General features: G+C 48.6%; 1 protein-coding gene across 1 annotated transcript; it reads left to right on the top strand.

Moving 5' to 3' along the window:
• The first annotated feature begins 7122 nt into the window (after positions 1 to 7122).
• Positions 7123 to 17501, top strand: DUSP5 (dual specificity phosphatase 5). Its single transcript, XM_064663279.1, has 4 exons — positions 7123 to 7663; positions 11961 to 12103; positions 13527 to 13746; positions 15879 to 17501. The coding sequence occupies exons 1-4, from the start codon at positions 7270 to 7272 to the stop codon at positions 16277 to 16279; spliced, it is 1158 nt and encodes a 385-aa protein (XP_064519349.1). The 5' UTR covers positions 7123 to 7269; the 3' UTR covers positions 16280 to 17501.
• The last annotated feature ends 4868 nt before the right edge of the window (positions 17502 to 22369 follow it).

A 22369-nucleotide genomic window follows, 5' to 3' on the forward strand; every position in this document is an offset into this window, starting at 1 on the left:
AGGATGGTCCATCCTCCAGCTTGGTGAACACTGGCTTAGCTGAGACCTTTCTGCGGGTATTTTAGAAAAGGAAAGCAAAGCAGAACCAACTGGGCACAGAAGGGATGGAGCGAGCAGCAGTTTGTAATGTTAGCATTTTTCCTCCTGCTCCGAAGGACTGGCTGTTACTCGTTTTATCAGGATTGTAGGATGGGACCCTCTGGATATAAGGTAGCTCTAGAGATCCTTCACTGTGAGCAGTCCCTGTCAGAAGGGACATTTCCCAGCAGAAACTTGGGAAGGGCTATGGGAAGAGCCTGGCTTTGAAGGTTATTTTCTCTTTCATTAAACAAGAGATTCATCATAAACCTGGAAATCCCCCTTTTAAATTTGATACACTGGCCTCTTCCAGGCCCCCAAGGCTTCAGAGAAGAAGTAATAGGAAGTGAGATTAAACACACTTGAAGCTGAGGTACCAGAGGGCTGGGGACTCAAGCCCTTCCTGCACTTGTGTGAGCCAAAGAATCAACTGGAGGAGCTCATTTAAAAGTAAGCCATATAGGAACAACCTCTTTCTCAGAGAAGATCACCCTTTCCAGGAACATAAGCAAATAAAAGACAGCTCTGTTCGTACCTTGCTGGGGATGCAGTTTGCAAATGGAGTGGCAAGAGGCAGTTTTTATTGCAAGAGTTCCTGTGCAAGAGGCCGTTTGCCATATCTGCAGAGGAAATCAGCTGTGTCACCCCCGGGCTCTTTTCGGTCAGTAGGAAACTGTGGTGAAGACTTATACTATAAGCAGTAGCATTGTATTGGGAAGATTTTCCAAAGCAAAGTTGAGTTAAAAGAAGCCAAGGCACTGCAATGGTTCAACTGTGTGTTTGATAATAACAGTACAAATTATCACTGAGGTCCTGCTGGTCTCAGGTGAGACACAGGTGAGCAAATGCATGGCAGGTATCATCCAACATTTTTAACTCTCCTGTTTTTAAGTGAACAGCACCGTTGTTAGTATTTATTTCTACTTAACCTTAGCTTAAATATAGCTACATATTTCAGGGGTTAGTATACAATACCCTCTTACTTTGCCTGTGAAATACAGAGGTGGAACATAGTCCTACTGGCACAAAACGCTTTGGTGCACAGAATGAAAACTATAATGGGCCCAAAGTGATGGGGGAGATTTATTTTATAAAGATGTTCAAGTGGGCTATGCCATCAAAAGGATACAAAGTCGAAGCCACATCCTGCCGGCTTGACTAATCCATAAAAGAGCTTTCAGTGTTTTCCCTTGGAGTAACAGCTTTAAATTTTAATAAGCTGTAGTGTACTTTCACCGGATGTAATAAGCTGATACAAAGTTTAAATGAGGTTAAGTAAGTAGGAACCTAGGAGAAAGGAACATAAAAGATGTAGATTATTTCCTCTCTTTTGCCAGTGTATTTCACCAGGTTTATTTTGGGGAAAAAAAATTTAATTCCAGTTATTTTTTTCTTCTCTGGATGATTCAATGTCAGGGGACGGAGACAACACTTGAAGTAACCGTAGAGCAACTTCAGCAGAGAGGATACTCAGTCAAAAGATAAATTAATCAATTTATTAATTCAGGTTACTTTGCCATTTAATAGATTTTAGGGCAGTTACCAAGTCACAGACTTGTGTGCCTGAACATGACCCACATAAGCCTGTAAAACAAAGATTTGTAGGAAGACTCCTTGAAAGGTCATCCAGCCCATCTCTACCTGAAGGCAGGATCAATTCTGTGTAGGTTATTCCTGACAGATTTTTGTCCAGCCTGTTCCTGGAGCCCTCAGCAGTGGAGAACCACAGCCTGTCACGGTGAGCACCCCCAGCTCAGCACTCTCTGCCTCCGAGAAACTTCCCTCCTCCTACAGCAGCTGTGCCTTCCTTCACTGTAAGCCCATTAGCCCCGTGTTACCGCTGGTGAAGGAGGAGGTCTGCTTTATCTCCTTCCTCTTCGGAACTCCGGGTGGCGTGTTTGCGGGCTGCTGTCACCGCAGCCTCCCCCAGCCCACCGGCTACAGCTGCTTCCCCTTTCCCAACAGTTGCCTGAGCAGACCCGAATACCATCCAGAAACACCATCTAGGGTGGTGTCCGGAGGGTAGATCAAAGCCTAGGTCTAGTTGTTTGTTTTCTCTTTGCAAAGGTGGAATAAAGAGCTTTTCAGGCACGGGCTGTGCAATGCCATGTTTGTGCTGGAGTGAGGGAGTTTGTAGTCTGTCACCCTGTCCTGCCTGTGTCATGCCTGCAGACCCCTGAGAACAAGCTTGAGGAAGGGGGGGATTTTTCTTGTTACTGGCACATAGATAACAGAGGCACATTGATTTTTACTGAATGTGTTTGTTTTGCTTATATCTGTGTAGCCTACTGAAATGGCTCCAAAACATTCTCAGCTAAAAGCATGAGCTGTTCCATTCTGAGCTTAAAAAGTCATTTCTGTACCCAGGAGCTGTACTCATTCTTGGTGGAGTGGGCATAGTAACACACACTGTGGAGTGGATTATACTTATGTGATTATAGCCTCTAGGCAACAACCTGGTGCTTAAGAAATGAGTCAGTCAGAAAGACCAAGGCAGAGGGAATCAGATTCAGCGATTATAAGATTTGCTTCCAAAAGGTCTGGACCAAAGTATACAGCGTTTCTTCACGATGCTTGTCCTGATAGCCAATTAAATAGCACGTGTAAGAATATTTTATGTCATTTGGTGGCTCCCAAGAGTCTAAAGAAGCAGTAGCCACACACAAGGACTTGTAGCATGACAGGCTGGCTGGGTATCAATGGGCAGGAATAGCTGGGATGTGTCAATGAAAACCTGGCCGGGCTGGTGTTGGCTAGGCAAGTGCAGGGAAATCTGCCAGTGAAGAATAGGAGCAGGTTCCTGGGAAATACATCCAGGAAAAGGGAAGAGACAGGATGAGAAGGCAAGAAATGCATGCAGGGAAACAGTGGCAGGAAGAGAAAGAACAAATGAGAACTGGCAAGTTGATAAAAGAACAAAAGGGCTTTGTCTCACATTAAAGGCAGCTAACTACACAAATCATTTTCCCATGTAAGCAATTACTGCAGCTACCCCAGGGATAGTATGTGGTTGAAAAACAGAAGATGAGTTCTTTGCATTCATAACTGGGTCTGGCAAGTACTCCATCAATATGGCTCATGATGCTCTGGGCCACGTCAGGCAAGCAGAGAAATTGAAACTTGATTATGCAGTTTAATGGAATCCTTGTTTTAAAAATTGCCTGTCCATCTGTACATGGGGTTAAGCCGTCAACTAGTGGAACAGAAAGAACAGTGGCTTCTGAAAGGTGGCAAGAGGTTTGGTTTATTCCTCTTTCATTCCTGACAGCAGCTGTTGACAGAAGCTTGCAGCAGTCAGTGCAGTCACGTAGGCATGAGTCAGGTAAAAATCAGACATAAGTCTGAGATTCCCTTTCAGCCTGATTTTCAGAAATGCTGAGTGCAGGCAACTCCCATTCAAGCTCGAGTTTATGTCTGATAGTGTTTTTCACCTTCTAGAATCAGCTTTAAGCAACAGGTATCCTGTTGAGACTGAGAAATTCATACCAAGGTTAATGTTCATGATCTGATCTGTTTTGTTAGACTTCATCTCATGAGTGACCAAGTCATGACACCGATGAGGTCTCAGCTTGACAATCTCCTATTGCCACTGCTCAGCTGACCTTGGCCCTGGGTATAAATTTACCTGTCTTCCAGCTCTCCATTTACCGGCACAAACTTATCTCACTGCTTGTGCTGTAAGTGTTTTGACATCAGCCACTCCAAAAATAGAAACTGATGTTATGGAAAACTTAATAACATTAAAGAAATGCCAACCCATCTTCTCTGCTGCCCTGTGCTACGCTTTGTTCATCAGAGGAATTTCTTGCATTTCACAACCAACCAGAGGATCTAGGTTCAGGATTGTGCCCCAGCAGGGATATGATGCAGCTCAAGCCCCAGACTAGGACTCCGTGGCATTTAGGTTACTCTCTATAACACCTCCCTCACCTATCTCTTGCCTGACCCTTGGTCTGCCTTCTCCTCAGTCTCCTTTCCAGGCACAAGAGTTTACTGGCTGTCTCTCATCTTTGATCTTGCTGAGGTTTGGGGTTAACTCTTTGGGGTCACAAGCACACTCGTAGCACAGAACATCCCATGTCTCAACTCAGGCAACCTGAGCCCTAGAAACTTGGCTGATCCTGTCTCTTTTGCTTCCCGAGAAAATAGCGTTCATTTATTCACCTAAGCCCCCTTTTTAAAGCTCCTTTTGAGTTTTATTCTCTCCAAAGTTTTTAGGGGTTGGTTGGTTTGTTTGTTTGTTTTCTCAGCTTTTTTGCTCTTGAGCAATGCCTTCTAGATGCCGCCCCATGAAGGCTGTTCCCTGGGAGCTTTTACCTGGGGCAAAGGTCCAGCCGCGCCCCCCAGGAGCTGGGGCTGCCCCTCCCCACCTGCTGCGATAAAGTTTGCCTTTGCAGCACTGAGAACAAGCAGAAACAAAGAGCCTGGAGGAGGTGGGGAGGGGAGAAGGGAAGAATGAGCTAGGTTAGGGGAAATACAGCCTGGAAGAAAAGGAAAGAACCAGCTGATCTGAAAGCACCGATAAAAGCCCAAGACAAAGGACGATAGAGCCTGGGAGATTACCAAGGGGAAGCGGGAGGAGGAGCAGAGAGATGCAGCAGAACCTAAGTGGGAATGATGTAAAGTGCTGCAGGGAGGAGGGGAGTTTCCTACCTAAAGCAGAGACAGTTTTAATTTACTCAACCACTTCCATTTACAGGAATCGAGGCCCCTTTCTCCCTTCTGACCGGGAGCACTCGACAAATGAAGGAGCCGCTCCAGCGGGGAAGAGTACTCCTGTCCATGCCACAGCCCTGACAGCACCAGCCCCGATTGCTCATCTGTTCTCAAGTACAGCCGAGACATTTTGCTGGTGGGCAGAGATGCCAGGGACACTGCATCCAGCACCCTGCAGGGGAGGAAGCATTAGTACTGCTGTTGTTAGCCTTGTTATTTTCTCCTAATAAAAAGGTGGTCATGACTCACTCCATTAAGAAACAAAAGCAGAGCTGTAATCTACTGAAAGGCAGTTGTTTGGATGCTCAGCATTAGGTGTGTAAAAGGAAGAAGGTCAGCAGTAGGTCAGTCAGGTGATATACACCCTGTCACTGGCACAGGCCAAACTTCAGGAACTCCCTAGAGAGTTTATTTTCTGGACTGGGTGGTTTTCCCCCACCTTCAGAGTAGCACTTCAGGTAGTAGTGTGGGGGGGAAAAAAAGCTCTCTTTCCCACCCCTCCACATTTCAGTTGGGTTTCCTGAGAGGAAATGATGCTCTCATGTGACTGCTTTGGCCCCCTCCTTCCTCCCGGCTGGGAGGAGCACACCAGCATCTGCCCACAGCTTCTCTTCCCCTCCCTGTGCCACACTGGGACCAGTTTGCCAGCCAAGCTGTTACTGGGGGCTGCAGTCCCAAAAGAACCAGGCTGCTTCTCAGGGAGGAAGAAGTGGCTCCTGAAGCTGGGGGCTGAGAGGAAGGAAAAGCAGGTTGTGTGCAGGCGGTGTGGAGGTTTCCTGTGTGAGCAGAACCAGGTCACTGCACCCCTGGCACGTGGATCTCACCAGCAACGTGGCTCCAGCAATGGCCAGCTGCTCCCCAGGGTGCGTGCGAGGGAAGGGAAGGAGCTGGGCTGCTCTGGCAGCAGTGGCCAGGTGAAGACAACACCCACGCTCAATGTGCTCTGAACATCTGCCCCTACCCACAAGCTACTTCTATTTTTGTTCCGTCTCGTACCCTGGCTGACTCAGAGGAGGGGAGTAAGGGGAATCAGGTTAGAAAGAGCCAGATGGGGGGGGCTGCCGGGAGATTGAAAGAGGAAGAGGAGGAGGAGTTGCTTCAAAACCAGTAGTTGCTATTCTTTCAATCAGCTTGAACATTTTCCTCGCAGTCTATTTCATGGCTCTCTGTTTCAGCTGCAGGCAATTTGAGGCAGGGATGGCACTTCCTGCCTGCTGTGGAGGTGAACATTCTTTCAGGGCACCATCAGAATAAATGATACCCTCCTCTTAGACTGCTCCATTGTCATCTGCCTGGGCTGTAATGAGCTTGGCTGGAGCTCATCCTTTTGCCTAACTTCTAGGAATTCCGCTCCTCTTTTTGATCTCTTTACAAAACTTATCTACAAGGAAAGAGCAAGTGCCAAATTTCCTAATTCTTGTGTGTCTAAGTGTCATGACATCTGGACAAAGGCTCAGTTAGAGATCTGTAGTGTAAGTCTTGCAAGTCCTTGAGGCACAGTCTTGCATCCACAATGAAAGGGACATGAGACCCTCTCCAAACAGCCATGCCAGCAATTCTATTGCAGGTGATCCTCTCATCCCTGTCCCCATTCCTCCAGAGCATTCATTAGTTTTGCAGAAATGGCACATCTTGCTTTGTCCCCGTCTGTTACTCCTTGTTTTCTCCTTTGCTGACAGACAGTAAACCTTGGGCCAAGCAACCACATCCTCGGGGATGTTTCCCAGGCAGTTCATGCTGATTCACTCAGTTGCCGAAGCTGCCTAAATACAAACAGTGGCCTAAACAGCGGGGACCCAGCTCTTTCCAAGGGGGTGTAGGAGCAGGCAGCTCCCATCGCCCGAGCAGCAGTACTCTCGCAAGCAGGCCTTCCTGTGCTCAGGCTTTGCTGGGGGTGAGGAAACGCACAGTGAGGGGGGAATAAAGGGAACTGAAGCCTCATTTGCAACCTAGTGTGAGAAACCTGCCCCGGCGTTGCTCTTCCTTCCTTCCTTCATCCTTTCCCTACTCCTCCCCCGCTCCCCCAGCACGCTTCCCGGCTCCTCTGACAGGCTGGGGAGGGGGAGCGGTGATGCCGGGATGAGCCTCAGGCCGATGAGTGGAGAATTTTTGCGGCGTTTTTCAGCTTCCTCTGCCTCCTTGCCTGACTAACTCGGCCGGGGGGGGGGTGAGGAGGGAGGGGATCCCCGCCGGGGGGCGGTGCGCGGGGCGGGGGATGCCCATATTTGGGAGGAGGGCGCGTCACTTCCCTAATATGGGCAGTGTCGTCACGGCCCGGCCTCCCATTCATATAAATGCCCGGCGGCGCCGGTCGGGATTCCCTGCCCGGGCTCGGCGCGGCGCTTCCGTCCCTCCCGCCCCGTCCCATCCAACACCACCGGCCGAGCTCCCGCGGCTCCGCGCTACCACCGGGACCCCTCCCGCCGCTCTCCCCGCTCCTGCCCCGGCTGCGGCGGGGCGCGACCCTCGGCCGGCATGAAAGTCACGTCCCTCGACTGCCGCCAGCTGCGGAAGCTGCTGCGGAAGGAGCCCTCCCGCTGCCTCGTGCTGGACTGCCGGCCCTACCTGTCCTACTCGGCCTCCTGCCTCCGCGGCTCGCTCAACGTGAACCTGAACTCGGTGGTGATGCGGCGGGCCCGCGGCGGGGCCGTGCCGCTGCACTTCGTGGTGCCCGACGCGGCCGCCCGGGCCCGGCTGCTGCTGGGCGGAGAGGGGCCGGCGGGGAGCGCCCGCCTGGCCGCCGTGGTGGTGCTGGACCAGAGCACGGGGCACTGGCAGAAGCTGAAGAAGGACAGCACAGCCCAGATCGTCCTCAATGCTCTGCTCTCCAGCCTGCCAGAGGCCGGGGCCAGGGTCTGCTTCCTGAAAGGTGAGAGGGGTGGCGGGGAGATGGGGAGAGGCAGGGGCTGGAGGCGGGAGCGGCGCGATCGACCCTCAAAGCTCCTCTGGTTGGCGGCGGCCCCGCGGTGCTCCCGTCCCTTCTCCTTCGCCCCGCAGTTAACCTGATTATTGGTGGAGGGCAGAGAGGTAACGCCGGGATTTTGTTTCTTTTCCACCCACTGGAAATAAATCCCGGATAGGCTCTGCGGGCTGAGCTGAAATGCCTTTCCGCTCACCCCCGCCGCGCGTTTAAGAGGCTGATGGAAAGCAGAGAATATTAGGGAAGAACAGCAAAAGTTGGTTTCTCAAAGGAGGGAGGGGACGGTGGCGAGAGACATCGGGACTGCATGGAAAAGAAAATCAACCTCGCGGATAAGAGGAGAGACGAGGCCACCGCTTCTTGCTCTCCGGGCGGTGACTTGGGGCGGCTCGCGTTGGGCACCCAAAACTCAGGGATCGATGCCTGCTCCTCCACCCAGGGCGGAGAAGTTTCTCTGTCAATCGAGCACATCGACACTGGCAGGGGAAACCCGGAGCCGAAACTCTAGGGCTCGTCGGGGACAGAAAAACCTCCTCCCTTCACGTGTATTACAACCCTTAGATTGCGGTTCTTTGTTTTCCTTCCGTGTAACCCGGGGATAATAAAACGATAAATAGCATAGCAAACATAGCAGCGCGCCCTTTCTCTGTTCTTCCGCCCCTGCCTTCCCTCCACTTCTCCTGGCAGCACCTTTGTCCTTGTGCCCTCTCTGTTTTCTCAGTGCACCCCACATGACTATCCCCGACCTCCTCTCGAAGCGGGGCAGTGTACGGGCGGGGCCGCTCCCGCCCGTAGCACCGCACACTCGGTTGCCGCGGGGCCTCCGAAGCTGGAGCCACGCCGAAGTGGCAGTTCCTAAACATCCCTCTTGCTATATCATGAGGCCATAAATGGAGGAGAAAATCAGGCGATGTTTCTTGAATAAACTCTGCCTCTGTGTCCTCACCGGCCAGGGTTAATTCACTTTTATTAAGCCTTTTGTGACACTAGTTTTTCCCCCGATGAACCTAGTTGGAGGGCATCCTCGCCGGGGCAGAGGCATTTCCAGCCTGAGTATTGTCTGGTACCGAGGTGGGGGGATATTCCCCGGGCAGTTTGCCACCACCATGGCTCTGTCCAGCTACTGCCAGCCTGCCCTGGAGTCAGACAGTCAGCCCAAAAGCACAGATTTTGCTTCTGCAGGGCAGGGATACTGGCTCTGTGCTTGGCCAGTCAAATCCTTAGGGATCACATTAAAGTAGAGATTAAGAAACATCTCCAGGGTCACTCTGGGAAGTCTGTGGCAAACCAGGGGTCAAATTAAACTCTGCTGACTCTCAGACTACTTGTTTGGCCACGAGATCGTCCTTCCTGCCTCATGTACCAGCCCCACGCTTTGAAGTGGTGACCGTGGCTGTGGGCAGTTTATCAGGGATGGGGGGTTGATGTAGGCTCTGCTTTGTACCTCTTGTGTTGAGAAGTGTCTTATCTTGAAAGCCTGTTGATTTGAGGCAAAAGACATTTCCTCTTAGTGTATGAGAAAGTTTCCTACTTCTCCTGCTGTGGTTCCCCTTTGCTTTGCTGGAAGTGCTCCTGGGTGCAGGATCAGGCCCGTGAAGTCCTCAGCTCCGTTTCAGATCTGGTGTGGCCCAAGAAGCAAATGACTCAGTGGGCAGCACTGATGATTCACTGGGGCCATGGACCCCCAGGAAGCTGTCATGGTCTGGGCAAGATCCTTGGCAGAGTGGGGATGTAAATCACCCTGGGGCACCAGGTTCTAATCAGGAGAAAGGGTCCTTTGGAGGTCTCTATTAACAACTTTGCAAATAATAGGCTGTAAAACCCCCAGAAAAAAAAAAAAAAGGCAAAAACACAACTCCTTGAGGTTTCTCCTTATATTCCTGTTCTCCCTAGGCGTGGGGAGCTGGGAGGAGCTGTTGGCTGTTTAAGTGCTAGGATGGTCTCGTTGCAATGATAAGATATGAGGAAGTCACCCCCAGCCCACTAGGTCACTAAGAGTCCTGGGGATCTCACCTCAGGGAGGGCAGGGAGCACAGAGCCACTCCATGCCAGGCCCTCTTCCTTCCCTCGCTTTCTGGCTTCCAGGGTTCAAGTGACACGTGTCATGTGTGTAGGTGCAGTTTCATTCTGGGTGAGCTCAGTCCCAGCACGGTGAGGGTGGTTGCGTGGCGGGGGAAGAGCTTTCAGAGAGATAAAATAACGGATTGTCCCTTGGTGCTGATAACGATTCTATTACTTATTGATTGAAACGGAAGCGCAGCTCAGCTCTCTGTGATGAGCAACCTCATATTTTCAGAAATGACCTCAGGGAAGCTAGGTTGAGTGGGGAGGGGGAAGAGAGGAGATTGCTGAAGGATGGGATGAGCAGATGACTCACTGTAAGAATGGCCTGCAAATATCCTGATCCCCAAGGCTTGTAATTAACCGTTCACCAGCTGCATGTGTTAGCTGCCCCAGAGACATGAGACATGCATGTCTGTTCGAACACACACACTGATTTGGCTCGGACAGACCTCTCTGTTAATTCAAGAGTAAAAACAACAACATGGGGTGTAAATGGGGATAATGGTTATTTATATAAACTGGACATATTTTTCCTATGAAATGGCAGTGGCTGGGGGGAGATAAGGTCAGCTATGCAAAACAAGAGGATTTAAAAGTCCACCCCAAGAAGGGCAGCTGGAGATCAGGGAAGTCTGTAGAGCTGTTTGTGTTTGTTGTTTTTTCACACTCTGAGTTGTTAGGGATATAATTTTATCAACCCAGTTGTTGTGGATATCATTTTATCAAACACTCACCCCTTCCCATGGTCTCCAGGGTCACTTGGCCGCTTGACTTCATGCTGTGAGCTCTAGGTTGAGCTGGCAGGATGTGCCTGAGGGCAGGAGGAAAGGTACAGGTGCTGAATGCCAGTTGAATATAAAGTCACTCTCCTACCCTCTGCCATGGAAAACAAACTTTCATCACATTCAGTGGGCTTTGGATCATGCTGGCCACTTGCAACACGAGGAATGAGTAGGCGACTGTAGCATGTCGTGAATTTGAGCTCACATCTGCTCAAACATTGCAAACAAATGAGATACCAGGGCTGAAATGCCAGAGCGGCCCTGAATGTACTGGGCAGCCCTGGCAGCGAGGTCGGTAGGGATCCTGCGGCTGCTCTGATCTTCACCACTTCCTTTGTTTCAAAATCCTTCCCTGCAACAGGGCACCCACACCTGCGCTGCTTATCAGGGTGAAACAGTTGCAGGTGAATGAATCACACTAGAGGGTTTGCTTTCCCAGCCTTGTTTACTTGAGGGCCAGGCTGTGAAGGATTATTGAATGTAGCTGTTCATGAGCTTTCGCCATTCATTTCTGCTCTGAAAAAGCACAGGTGGCAGACATGTGGCACACTACTGATGTTTCCAGGCTGCTTCTGCTACCTGACATATTCACATTCTTTTTGGAGATTGTGTGCTTCTGTGCAGCCTATTCCCAGCCTGGAAACAGGCAACGATTTAGCTGACAACAAACTTTGAGTAACAATGTAATAATAGGATTAATTCTTTTTCATTAGCAGTGCACTGAATGAAAGGAACACAGTACTTAACCATGCAGAATAGCTCACGTGGGGCTATTCAGTTGTCAAATGCTGTCACAGGATTTCATTAAGTTTTATAGCTGTTATTTAATAGATTGGTTTCGGTGGGACCATCTTCATTACTTCACTGTCTTGAGCATTGTGGCGATTAATGAGACAGTTGCAAGTATCCCCCTGTAGTCTTTATGTCCATTCAAAAATGCAAATAAAATATTTTTTATGTTGTCACAGCATATATAGCAATGGCAGATTTAGAAAACATGACTCCTGAGTACAGAATCTGTCTCAAACACTGGAAACACTGCTCATATATAAAATCTGGGGGAAGGGAGTTTAGCCCCCACCGTACTGGAGTTAATGGTTGATAGGCTCAACAGAATTACATTCGCTAACAGTTTAAATCTGGATTTGCTGGCTTTTGGCAAGTTAATGATTATCAGTGGTGTCAGAGGTTTTTCCTTGGGTGCCCAAAGCCTTTTAAAAAAACCCATTTCCCCTGGGGAGCACTGTCCTTCATTAACCCTCCCCCAAGAGCTCATTGCTGTGTGGTACTATCCCACTGCATTGCAAGTGCTGGAGCTTCATTTCTCCTCCACTTCCATTAAATCAGCTATTTGGAGGGCAAATACTCATATCTCTTTTTTTTTTTTTTTTTTCTCCTAGGGGGATATGAAACCTTTAACTCGCAATATCCTGAGTGCTGTGTGGATGGAAAACTCATTTCCCCAGAGAGGACCGAGGCAGAGAGAAATCTTGCCAGCCACTGTGAGAAGCCGAGTGCCAACCACAAACCTGCTTATGACCAGGTGTGTGTCACAGCTGTGGTGCATGACCTTCCCCTTGTGCGTGTTCTCCCACCTGCCACTGGGCTCTGGAGGCTGGCAGAGTGCTGGTGTGGGCTGTCAATAAGTTGTTGTAGTCCAGGCTGACAGCCCGAGTGCTGAATAAGTTGCCCTTTATGTGCTGCTGGTCAGCTTTGCCTTCACCTGGCTTCAAAATTGGGCAATGGAGGGAGGCAAAACACCCTAGCCCCAAAACTGTATTTATGAACTGTCTTTATCACAAACCCAGGTACCATGAGCCATCAGCAGCTCACGCCTGCTCAGGAGACTGAAAATGGGCAGGGTAGAGGCTTCCGATAGTGTTCTTTTTTTGACAAAGAAGCACACTTTGCCGGTGCTTCCTCTGAGATCCCAGGAGGGATCTGAGGCTGGCAAGGGGGCCAGGGCCATAGGGCTGCCTCTGAGAAGAGGCTTCAGAGCCACAATTCAACAGGGGAAGTGGGTTTTCTATGTGGGAAGTCATCATGTGCCCGCCCAGCCTGGGAAATGTGTGTGCTCCGAGATGTCACCCTGCGGTCAGGACGCTTCCGCCAGGGTGTTCGTATCCTGCTGCTGAGGGGAGTCCCCATGTGATGCCCCTCTGCTCTCCCAGGAGCACCTCCCACACCAGGTGTCCTCCTGCTCCCTGAGTGGTTCCCAGCTGTCCCTGATGTATGGGACCCACAGTGTGGGCTGCTCGGGGTGGGGGATGGAAAGCCAGTTTCTCACAGCTGGGGGGTGGCAGCAGCTCTTGTGCATCATGGAAAGTTACCTGCGATCTCCGAAACCCTTGTGACAGACGGTGGCTTTTTTCTTTCGTGGTCTCGTCACCCAGCCTTTGGCTTGTGCTGAGGAAGGAGGAACTGAGATGACATCTCAGGCTGGGTGACGCAGTGGGTGCTGCACTCCAGAGAGGTGTGGGGTGCAGGGGGATGGGAAGCCTAGATCCACTTTTTTTGCTTCGTTTCACCTTTGGGCATGTGACCAGAGGGGCTAAGCCCTGGACTGAGCTAAAGCAGCTTTTTCCACTGTCCTAATCTTCCTCCCTGGTGGGATGTGGCTCCCTGCCTTGCCCATATTTCGATAAAGCCTCAGTGGGAGCAGGCCTCACATATGAAAGTGCTTTGGGTACATCACGAGGGGCAGCACTTTCAAGAGAGCCAGAAACATCCTGCACATGAGTGGGCTGGATCTGACTTTGTACCTCACAGATGTGGACAAGAAAATTAACACTTTTTTCCAGTGTGGGCTTTGCCATGGGAGCGATTAACTGGCCGGCAGCACTGGGGTCCAAAAAAGCCAGAGAGGGAGGGAGCAGGCATACACACAGGCTCTCTTGGCTCTCTTGGGTCTCAGGACTCAAATACTCTTGAAAAAGAATTACATGTTTCTGCTCCTTCTCTTCCAGGGTGGTCCAGTCGAAATCTTGCCTTTTCTGTATCTTGGTAGTGCCTATCATGCTTCCAAATGCGAGTTTCTCGCCAACCTGCACATCACAGCCCTGCTCAATGTCTCCAGGAAGAGCTCAGAGTCCTTCAAAGACCAATATTGCTACAAGTGGATCCCAGTGGAGGACAGTCACACGGCAGACATCAGCTCTCACTTCCAGGAAGCCATAGACTTCATTGGTAGGTCCAAATGAACAAATTTTCAGATCTTCATGTATTTTAAATTAATTTATTTTAAAATATGCTTTGGTGGGAAAGACACACTCTATTGTCTGTTTCTGGATGTCACAACAAAAACTTTTAAGTTCCCTCCACTCCCCAGCATTTCTTCTGGCAGAAGGATTTCTGTGAGGAAGGAAGAAAGAGTGATATTCAGAGCAAGGTCTCTGTCCTTCTCTCCAGGCTGGGAGGCTGAGGAAGGAAAATGGCTCCACTTGTCTAACATCTGGCAGACCGGGCGAGTGAGCTGATTAGATTTCTCAAAGCAAGTGTAGGTGTAACTTCAGTATGACAGGGAGTAAAGACGTTGAATAAGACTGAAGTCTACCGAACTTTGTAAAGGAAAAAAAACGGTTTCTTGGACTTGTGTGCCAGACCTGGTAACAGCCAGGTGGAGCAGGGTCAGTTTATCACCTTGCTGTGCTGAGATATCCCAAAAGCAGGGTCTTTTAGAAATCCATTGTACCCCCTTATCACAGAGCTCTTTCCATTCCTGCTTTTGATCATGCTGGTATTTCACCCTGTAATCAAATACCCCACTGCAAAAAAATTAGGGTGCCTTTAGAAAACTTTGTGCCATTCCCTTCCAAATCCTCCTGTGTTTGGCTGCGTGGGTAAGTGAACGCCAGCTGTGCCAGGGAGCATAAAGCAGAAGGTCCTCCATGAGAACCACAAGGTGTTTGGTGGTGTGGAGCAGTCTGAGCCTGGGTGGAGATAATGTTGAAATCAGTGCTGTTGCTCTCCAGGAATATTCAAGTGAGAAAGAAAAAAGCACAGTTACAGACTCTCTGGACTCACTGTTCAGCTGAGTTTGAGTCCTTCAACAGTGCGTGTAGAATTACAAAAACCTGACCTGAGGGCTCTCTGAGTCCTTCCCCTTCCTGATAAAGGACATCTCACACCTTTTAGGGAAATAATAATTTATGGCACTCTTCTGTCCCATCCCTAACCCCTTCTGATAGTTGTTGAGTCACTTGGAAATTTCCCAGATTTTGAGGATGACTTTAATTTTCACTTTCTTTTAAAATTGGGCATGTGGTGTAGATGCTGGGGATGACTCAAATCCACGTCTTCCTTGTTTTGTGCAGTAGTTAAATATAACTGGACGTGGTGGCACCAGTCCCCTGATAGACGATCAAAGGCAGGCAAATGATAACTTGCTTAGCTCTGTGTGTTTCACTGAGCTCTACACTCAGCACAGTTATCCATAAATTGGAGCTTGAACATATTGCTCAAGGCAATAGAGCAGAGAAGGTCTATTTTTTGAACAGTATTTTTGTGTGGAAAGGGCTTATTTTAAGCACATTCTCTTCAATCTAATAACAATCATTGTGTTGTGTTAGTAACCACAGTGGCTCCTGTTGTGTAAAATGGGTGCTTTGCATAAGCCTTTTATATCCTGACTTAAGTCCAAGCATCCTTTAACCAGGCTGTAATTAGCAACTGCCTACCAGTGCTTGTGTGCTTTGTGGTGAGGCCCCAGAGACTGAGCTCAGCCTCTCCACCCAAGGGTACCCACCAAGGGCTCACCTCCTGGTACTGCTGTTTGCTGCCAGCTGGCCAAGCAGGCAGTTAGGACTTTAAGGAAAAGTCCTATTTTTCTAGCAAAGCTAATGGGAGGAAGGCAGCCCCTGCAGTTTTTGAAAGACCTGCTGGTGGGAGGGCTCACCAGGCTGGGCTTGGGTCATCATTTTGAGCTGCTGGCAGAGAAATGCATGTACAGCAAACACAAGCATTGTCCAGATACCTGATCTGTGTATCACAATGTTCTGCAATGTCAGTTGTTCCAAAAGAGAAATAGGCACGTGGAAGGGGACAGGAACAGACTTTAATAAAAAATGCAAAAAGAACCAAATCAGGATCCACAGATTCTGAAACCAAGTGTCATCTCCAGCTCTGCTCCATCACAGGCTGTGTTTTGTCCCCCTTGTCCTTTGATCTCCATGTCACTCTCAGTACCCAACAGGAGAGCAAACCTCTCCTTGCTGGTAGAGTGGCATTGTGCCATACTCGCTGTCCAGAGCTGGGTGTGTGTCACAGTGTCCTCTCCATCCCAACTACAACTGACCTGTGCAATGCCTTTTCCCCCCTAGATTATGTCAGGCGAACAGGGGGCAAGATCCTGGTGCACTGCGAGGCGGGGATTTCGCGCTCCCCCACCATCTGCATGGCCTATCTCATGAAGACCAAGAAGCTCCGACTGGACGAAGCCTTCGATTACATCAAGCAGCGCCGGAGCCTGATCTCACCCAACTTCGGTTTCATGGGCCAGTTGCTACAATACGAGTCAGAGATCTTGTCTTCCACTCCCAGCCCCCCCGTCGCCTCATGCAAAAGAGAAGCGGCATCTTTCTTTGCAGAGGAACTGACATTAGGCAAAAACTTTGAAGGTTCATGTTTTGCCTTTCCTACCTCAGTGCTGAGTTCTGTGCCCATCCACTCTCCTGTCCACCAGCTGAAACTCAGCCCCATGACGGCATCTTCGTCTTGCTGAACACAGTGGGGAGACCAGAGGTGTGGTCCTCTGATCCAAACTGTGATCCCCAACAAGAACATTTCATGAACGTGCAATAGAGAAACTTCATCGACTTAGTCTGAGATGGAGTGGTTGTCATGGGTCATATGTTGTGACTGTAAGATGCAAGTGTTCTAAGTGTGGCAGGTTTTCTGAACTTTTATTGTCCTTTTTTTAAAAAAAAACCAAGTGCTTTTTTTAGGTTTTTATCCACACAATGTGCACCCACTACTGTATTTCCAGATTCCTGGGGAACAATGAGAAATCCGTTTAATATGTTCTCAGTTCCCATCTCCTTCCCATCTTACTTTTGAAAAGACCCTTATTTAAAGTTTTAAGCAATAAACAGCAGCAGGGAAGAAAGTAAAATGAAAAGCACCACCTTTGCAACCACAGAGGTGGTGGGAGGGAATATTTGTTCAGCTCTTTTTCTGGCTTTCCTCCTCCCCTCTCATGTGTCATGTTTCAGGGAGCAAAGAGCTGGTGTGCCTGGAGGGGGGGCCTTTCCCAGGATACTGTTGCACAACCAGGTGAAAACCCCCTCTCCTGCTCCAGCCTCTGAAGTGTCAGGTATTGATCACAGTGTAACTGGATACCAAACCAGGTCAACCAGGTCCATTCAGGTGTGGCATTTCCTGTACTTCTACATCTGCCTTTGTACTGGATGTGCTTTTAACTAAAGCAGGGACTTAACTCACTATCAACTACCCTGCCGAGCTATTATCCTCCCATCTGTTATTTAAGAACAACCCTAGTATACTTGAATGTCTCCACAATCCTCATCCAAGTTATGTCCCATCAGATAACACTGTAACTGCTGGACTTCACACCAAAAAAACCTGACAAGCTTTCTGCTCCAAGCCAACTCTTCCTCCATCCCTTCCCAAGTGTCCCCTTTGTGTATCCTGTGTGGTCAAGTGTTCTTGTTCAGTGTCATGTGACTTGCTTAGCGTGTGTGTGATCACCTCTAGTCAGCCTTTGTCCACAAAAGATGGTTTCTCTCCTGCTTGCATTGGCTTCTGTGTCTGCAGGGAGTTCAGAATGAGTGTCTGTCTGTTGACCATTTTATTATTTTTTAATATGTAATATGTATGGGAAATGGCAATAATTTCCAGGAGATCTCGTGAATGTGAAAAAAACCCTGCAATGGTTTTTATGGAGTGTAAAAAATAATAAAGGAAAAAAATACCAGGAGAATAAAGCTGTATGTTGGTACTTGGAGTGAGCTGCGAAGGTGCTTTGGCAGAGCTCGGTGGCAGGAGAGGTCATCCGAGAAAAATGATGTGGTGTGAAAGTGATGTAAGAGGTAGAAGAGGTGGGAAAGTATCACTGGGCTTTGTGCTGAAAGCCACCAAGGTGCACCTCTACGGAGGGGAGAAGGTGAGGGGGAGGACTATTTTAAACAGTATGACATGAGTCATGGTGGCGTCACTTCCCAGCAGCTGGGCAGGCACTTCTGTTTTGATTCATACATGTTTTATATAAGATTTGCCATCTTGCTGAAGATGAAAATCTGAACTAGGCATGGCCCCCACTTCCTTCCTGGGCACACCACATGGGATGCCTTGTCCCTGGTGTGATGCTTGTGGGTGGGCCTGCAGTGCCTCTGGGTGCCAGGAACTAGGGCATGTGGGTAATACTTGTCTTTTCACTTTTTTAAATGAAAAAAAAATAATTCAAAGTGCCAGCATCTCTGAGCCAGTTCGTGCCCCTTTTCATCTTGAAGTTTTTAGGCCTTTTCTGGTTCATCACTGCAGCACATTTATAAGATCCAATAAGTTATCAAGTTGAAAAACATACGGTAGTTATCTGGGTTACAAAGCATGTGTGCCCTGTGGAGTCCATCTGTTTGTAACTTTTTACCCCAGGGGAGAAAATCTGACAAATGAGGTGGTCATTGCAGATGAGCCTTGGATTTCTTCCGTGTGTCAGGGGGATGTGGCAGCGGCCCTAGCTGGGTTCTAGGAAACCCAAACATGGGAACCAGCAGCCAGGGAGGTAAGGCAGATGATCTTATAAGAGCAAATCAATTCGTTTTCTGAAAGACCTGATCGCTTCCCTCGGAGATCTCTAGAAGGTGCTCTCTGCCTCTCAGCCCACACAAGCACCCAAACAGAAAGGCTGCTGGGCTTAGTGAGAATGGCCATGTCCTGAGCACTGAGATCTACAACCTTGACAGGAACAGAGTAGCCAACAGCTCTCATGAAACCCCATCTGAGGGAATCAAACCCCATCTGAGAGAATGAGCAGCTTTTTTTCTTAAGGATGGGGAAGCTGAAAGCCTGTGCAGAGCTGATGGTGTTTGCTATGAGAACCTGCAGAGCACAGGGCAGTGGACTGAAGGGGTTAACACAGGGACTGCTGGCCTTGGCAGATTTGACCATGTCAGCTGGAAAAGATCAGAGGGGCCAGGTATTTAGCAGAGAGAGAAGGCAGCTGCTTTGGGTTTGGAGAGAAGCTCATCCTGAGCTATTAGCACAGTGTGTTGGTGGATAGTGTTAGCAGAGGGAGGTGCCAGGCTGGGATTCAGGAAGGACAGAGGGCCAGAGCCCTGTGGGGGCCTGAAAAAGGGTTGTTGTCATGTCTGGGCAGAGGAGCCTGAGGTTTATGCTCCTGCACAGGGCAGGGTTCCCCTCTTTTTGGCTAGTCTCAGTCCACCTCTCCTCCCCGCAGAAGGAAGAACCATCATCCAAGTCAGAGTGGATGGATGCAAATGCTGCCTCCTAGAGGGATGCGCTCACATGCTTGTGCTGGTGCTTGCTCTGCTGCTTCAGTGCTAATATGAGACCTTTGCCCCCAGCTCAGTACCTTGGCCAGTTTGGCATATCACACTTCTCTGAGGGACATCACAGCCATCTGACTGCAGGGCTCTGGGGTCAGAGTACATGCTCTCCTCCCTCCCTGGCCTCACTGCTCCCACAGGAAGGAAGAAGCTGAGGATCCAAGCACCAATATGTGAAGGTGAGTATGTCAAATGTGGATGGCACCTACCTGGGAAATGGGATGTGTGAGTTTGAACACACATGGCAGGAACCCTGGTTCTCTGCTTCCAGAGTATAGGTACCTCCATCCTTAGGGAGAGGAAGAGCTCCAACAGTGTTTTGTGGCTTATGTGCTGAGAAGATTCCACAGATTGGGTAGGATGGAAGATTTAGAGGGTTTTTGTAGCCCTGATGGGCTTGAGTTTTGGTGGTTTATTCCTAAGGATGGAAGTTCAGATCAGACAGGTGTGTGGGGAATGTCAGAGCTGAAGGATGGAGGCTGACAGTGATGGGGGCTGAACTAGCTGGTTCAACATGCCTATGTCCATCTGTCAGAGCTTGGCAGAGGAATAAGGATCTCAAAAACAAAGTTCTGATGGAAAGTAGAGACCTGTGTAGCTATAACAGCAAGGGGAAGGCTATAGCAGGATGCTTTCAGACTTCAGAAGAGGCAAATGAGGGAAAGATGCCAGGAATGTGCTGTACCCTGAGGCAAAACTTTGATTAGAGCTTATCCTTGTCCATTATGATACTGAATCCAAAGAAGATGAGAGGAAATGTCGAAGGAAAGGGGATTTTGCAAGTTCTGCTGCCCATGGAAGTCCTGGTTCAGAGCTGTGCCGGTTCAGATGTGGTATCTCTCTCCATTCATCTCTCTCCATTCACACTCCTGATGGGGCACCCTTGTGTCCTGATCAGCTTGGTGTCAGCTGGGAGCTGTTTCAGAGCCTGGGGTGGGACTAAACAGGGCTTGTGCCACGTAGCTTCTGGTCCCTTGCCTTTAGGCTTTCAAGGAGCAGTCGTTGCAAGTGTGAGTGCTATTGCTCAGCCTCTGCCTCTGCTTTGCACTTTCTGCCTCCAAGACAAACAAACTCTTCAAAAACTGCCACAAAAAATACATGTCTTTACTTTGTCTCAAATCAGATTGTGAAGAAATCTGGGGTGGGTGAGGATGGGTGGGTGTTGTCCTTAAGTGTCCTTATGTGTTCTTTTAGTCCATGAATTTGCTGGTGTGATTTGCAGTCTATGCTGGTTACATAGCATAGGATTTCTCCAGCTACTCCTGCTTCCTGATTAAAGAACTTTCCAAAAGGCAGAAATTGCATCCTTACCAGTCAAACTCAGGTAAAATTCACCCGATCCATGGGGAGTCAGTACTGAGGTGCCCATACCCACTCCCTGAGCAACACAAGGCAGGTAGTTCTCCTTAGCTTCTTGCCTCGTGGTGGCGAGCTTTTTTTCAGGAGTCAAAGCATGAATGAAGAAGATATTCTGCAGGTGTTGTTATTTGTATGCTAAAAACAACACTTGCCTTGCAGAGAAGTCAAAGATCCAAATGGGCCTGTAACATGGCAAAAAAAATAGGTGAGGCCTCAGGTGTGGTGAATGTGACCCTCCGTTTCCACTTTTCATGGCTTCGTGTTAATTGGAGAGGAGACACACTGCCAGCTCACTCTCTGGGGAGAAAAAGGCAGGAACCAATTTGCAGAGCTACATAAATATGGAAGTAGGATTTTTTTTGGCGTGGGAGGTGTTACCAGTACCACACATTACGGTTTCTTGGCTTTATCACATCGTAGGCTTTTACCGAGACGTAAGTTTGCTAAATAAGGAATATGAAAATAGCTTGTGAAACAGGTTGAGTCATCAGAGAAAATCAAATGGAGTTCTTTCACCTCAGTTGTTAAGTCCTACTTTATTTTACCATTGAATTAGAAACTTCAGGGTCATTTCAACCTGTTTATTTCTGCTTTAAAATTCAAAGTAGTCTGACATCTAAGTAAGGCTTATCAAATTGGTTCATGTTTTCTGTCAGCAGTGATGATACATCCCTATATGCCCCGCCTATGAACAATTGCAGGGAATGTAAAGATTACCAAGAGAAATGGCTTCTGTGGTTATAGTTGAAGTGTTCAGCACTTCTTCCAGCTTTGTCCAGCTATTGAAGAAGATTTATGGTCCCTGGATATCCCTTTCAAGTACTAGCCTAGCTCTTGGAAGTCACTGGCTGTTATTTGTAGCTCCTGGGAATCCAAGCAGGCCCTGTTGTGCTGTACAAACACCAAACAAACCCATAAAGCCAGTAACTCAGGACCAGGAGTGACCACAGTAGATGGAAAAGGAGAAAGAAGCTTAAAGGCCTTTAGGTACAGCATTGCCCTAGGGCTCACATATTTCTGTCAGGGATTGTTCTCATATCTCACATCTGTGCTGGGGAGATCATGGGTGGAAAAGCATGTCCAGGAGAGAAGCACGCATGGGATCCATGGGACCCATCAGACATGCTGTACACAAGAAGTGAGAAACACCTATAGCATAAGTCCTACAGCTACTTGACACAGGGATCCTTGCTCCAGCTCAGCCCACACTCACTGCAGTCACAACTAGAGTTTCAGGACAGGCAGCACATAAAAGTTTCTGATCTGCTGGGACTGTTAGAGGCCCAGAGATGAAAAGCAAACTGATAAAGACCTTAATTCAAATGCTTTTGGCATAACAATTTTTCCAGATTTGGTTTTCTGAGCTAATCATGTTAGCAAAGTTACTCACTTAAGTAAGTTTTAATTGGGCCAGGTTTAAGCGTCCCAAGTGAAATGACAATGTAGTTTTTGTGGGCTCTTCTCTTTATTTTTTTTGGGGTGGGGTGGGGGAGGGAACACAACTGTGTGTGGGTGAATAGTGGTTTATTTCTGTCACACAGATACTCCATTTCTGAGATTCCTTTGTTGTTAGTGAGTCATCCCTCATTATTAAATTGTCCATACATTGTGAGCTGCCTCAGGCCCCGAACCAAAGCCTACAGCCTTTGGTGGGGAGGAGGGCTCCTGAACACAATGGGTTTTGGATCAGGCCCTGGATGAATCTTTCCACTGAATCTTTATTTTAAGGAACAATTTGTTCTAATTGGAACTAAACTTATTGCTGCATTGAAATGGCATATGAGGTCTACAGGACTCAAACTGGAACAATGGGTATATCCTCTCTGCTCTAATGCCTCCAATCATGTTAAGTCAAGTTAACTGGAAAATCAATTGACACAAATTCCAGCATGACCATTAACTTCCATCTGGCTGGACCCTGAGCGCCT

This window comes from Pseudopipra pipra, chromosome 8, assembly GCF_036250125.1.
Source record: "Pseudopipra pipra isolate bDixPip1 chromosome 8, bDixPip1.hap1, whole genome shotgun sequence".
NCBI lineage: Eukaryota > Metazoa > Chordata > Aves > Passeriformes > Pipridae > Pseudopipra > Pseudopipra pipra.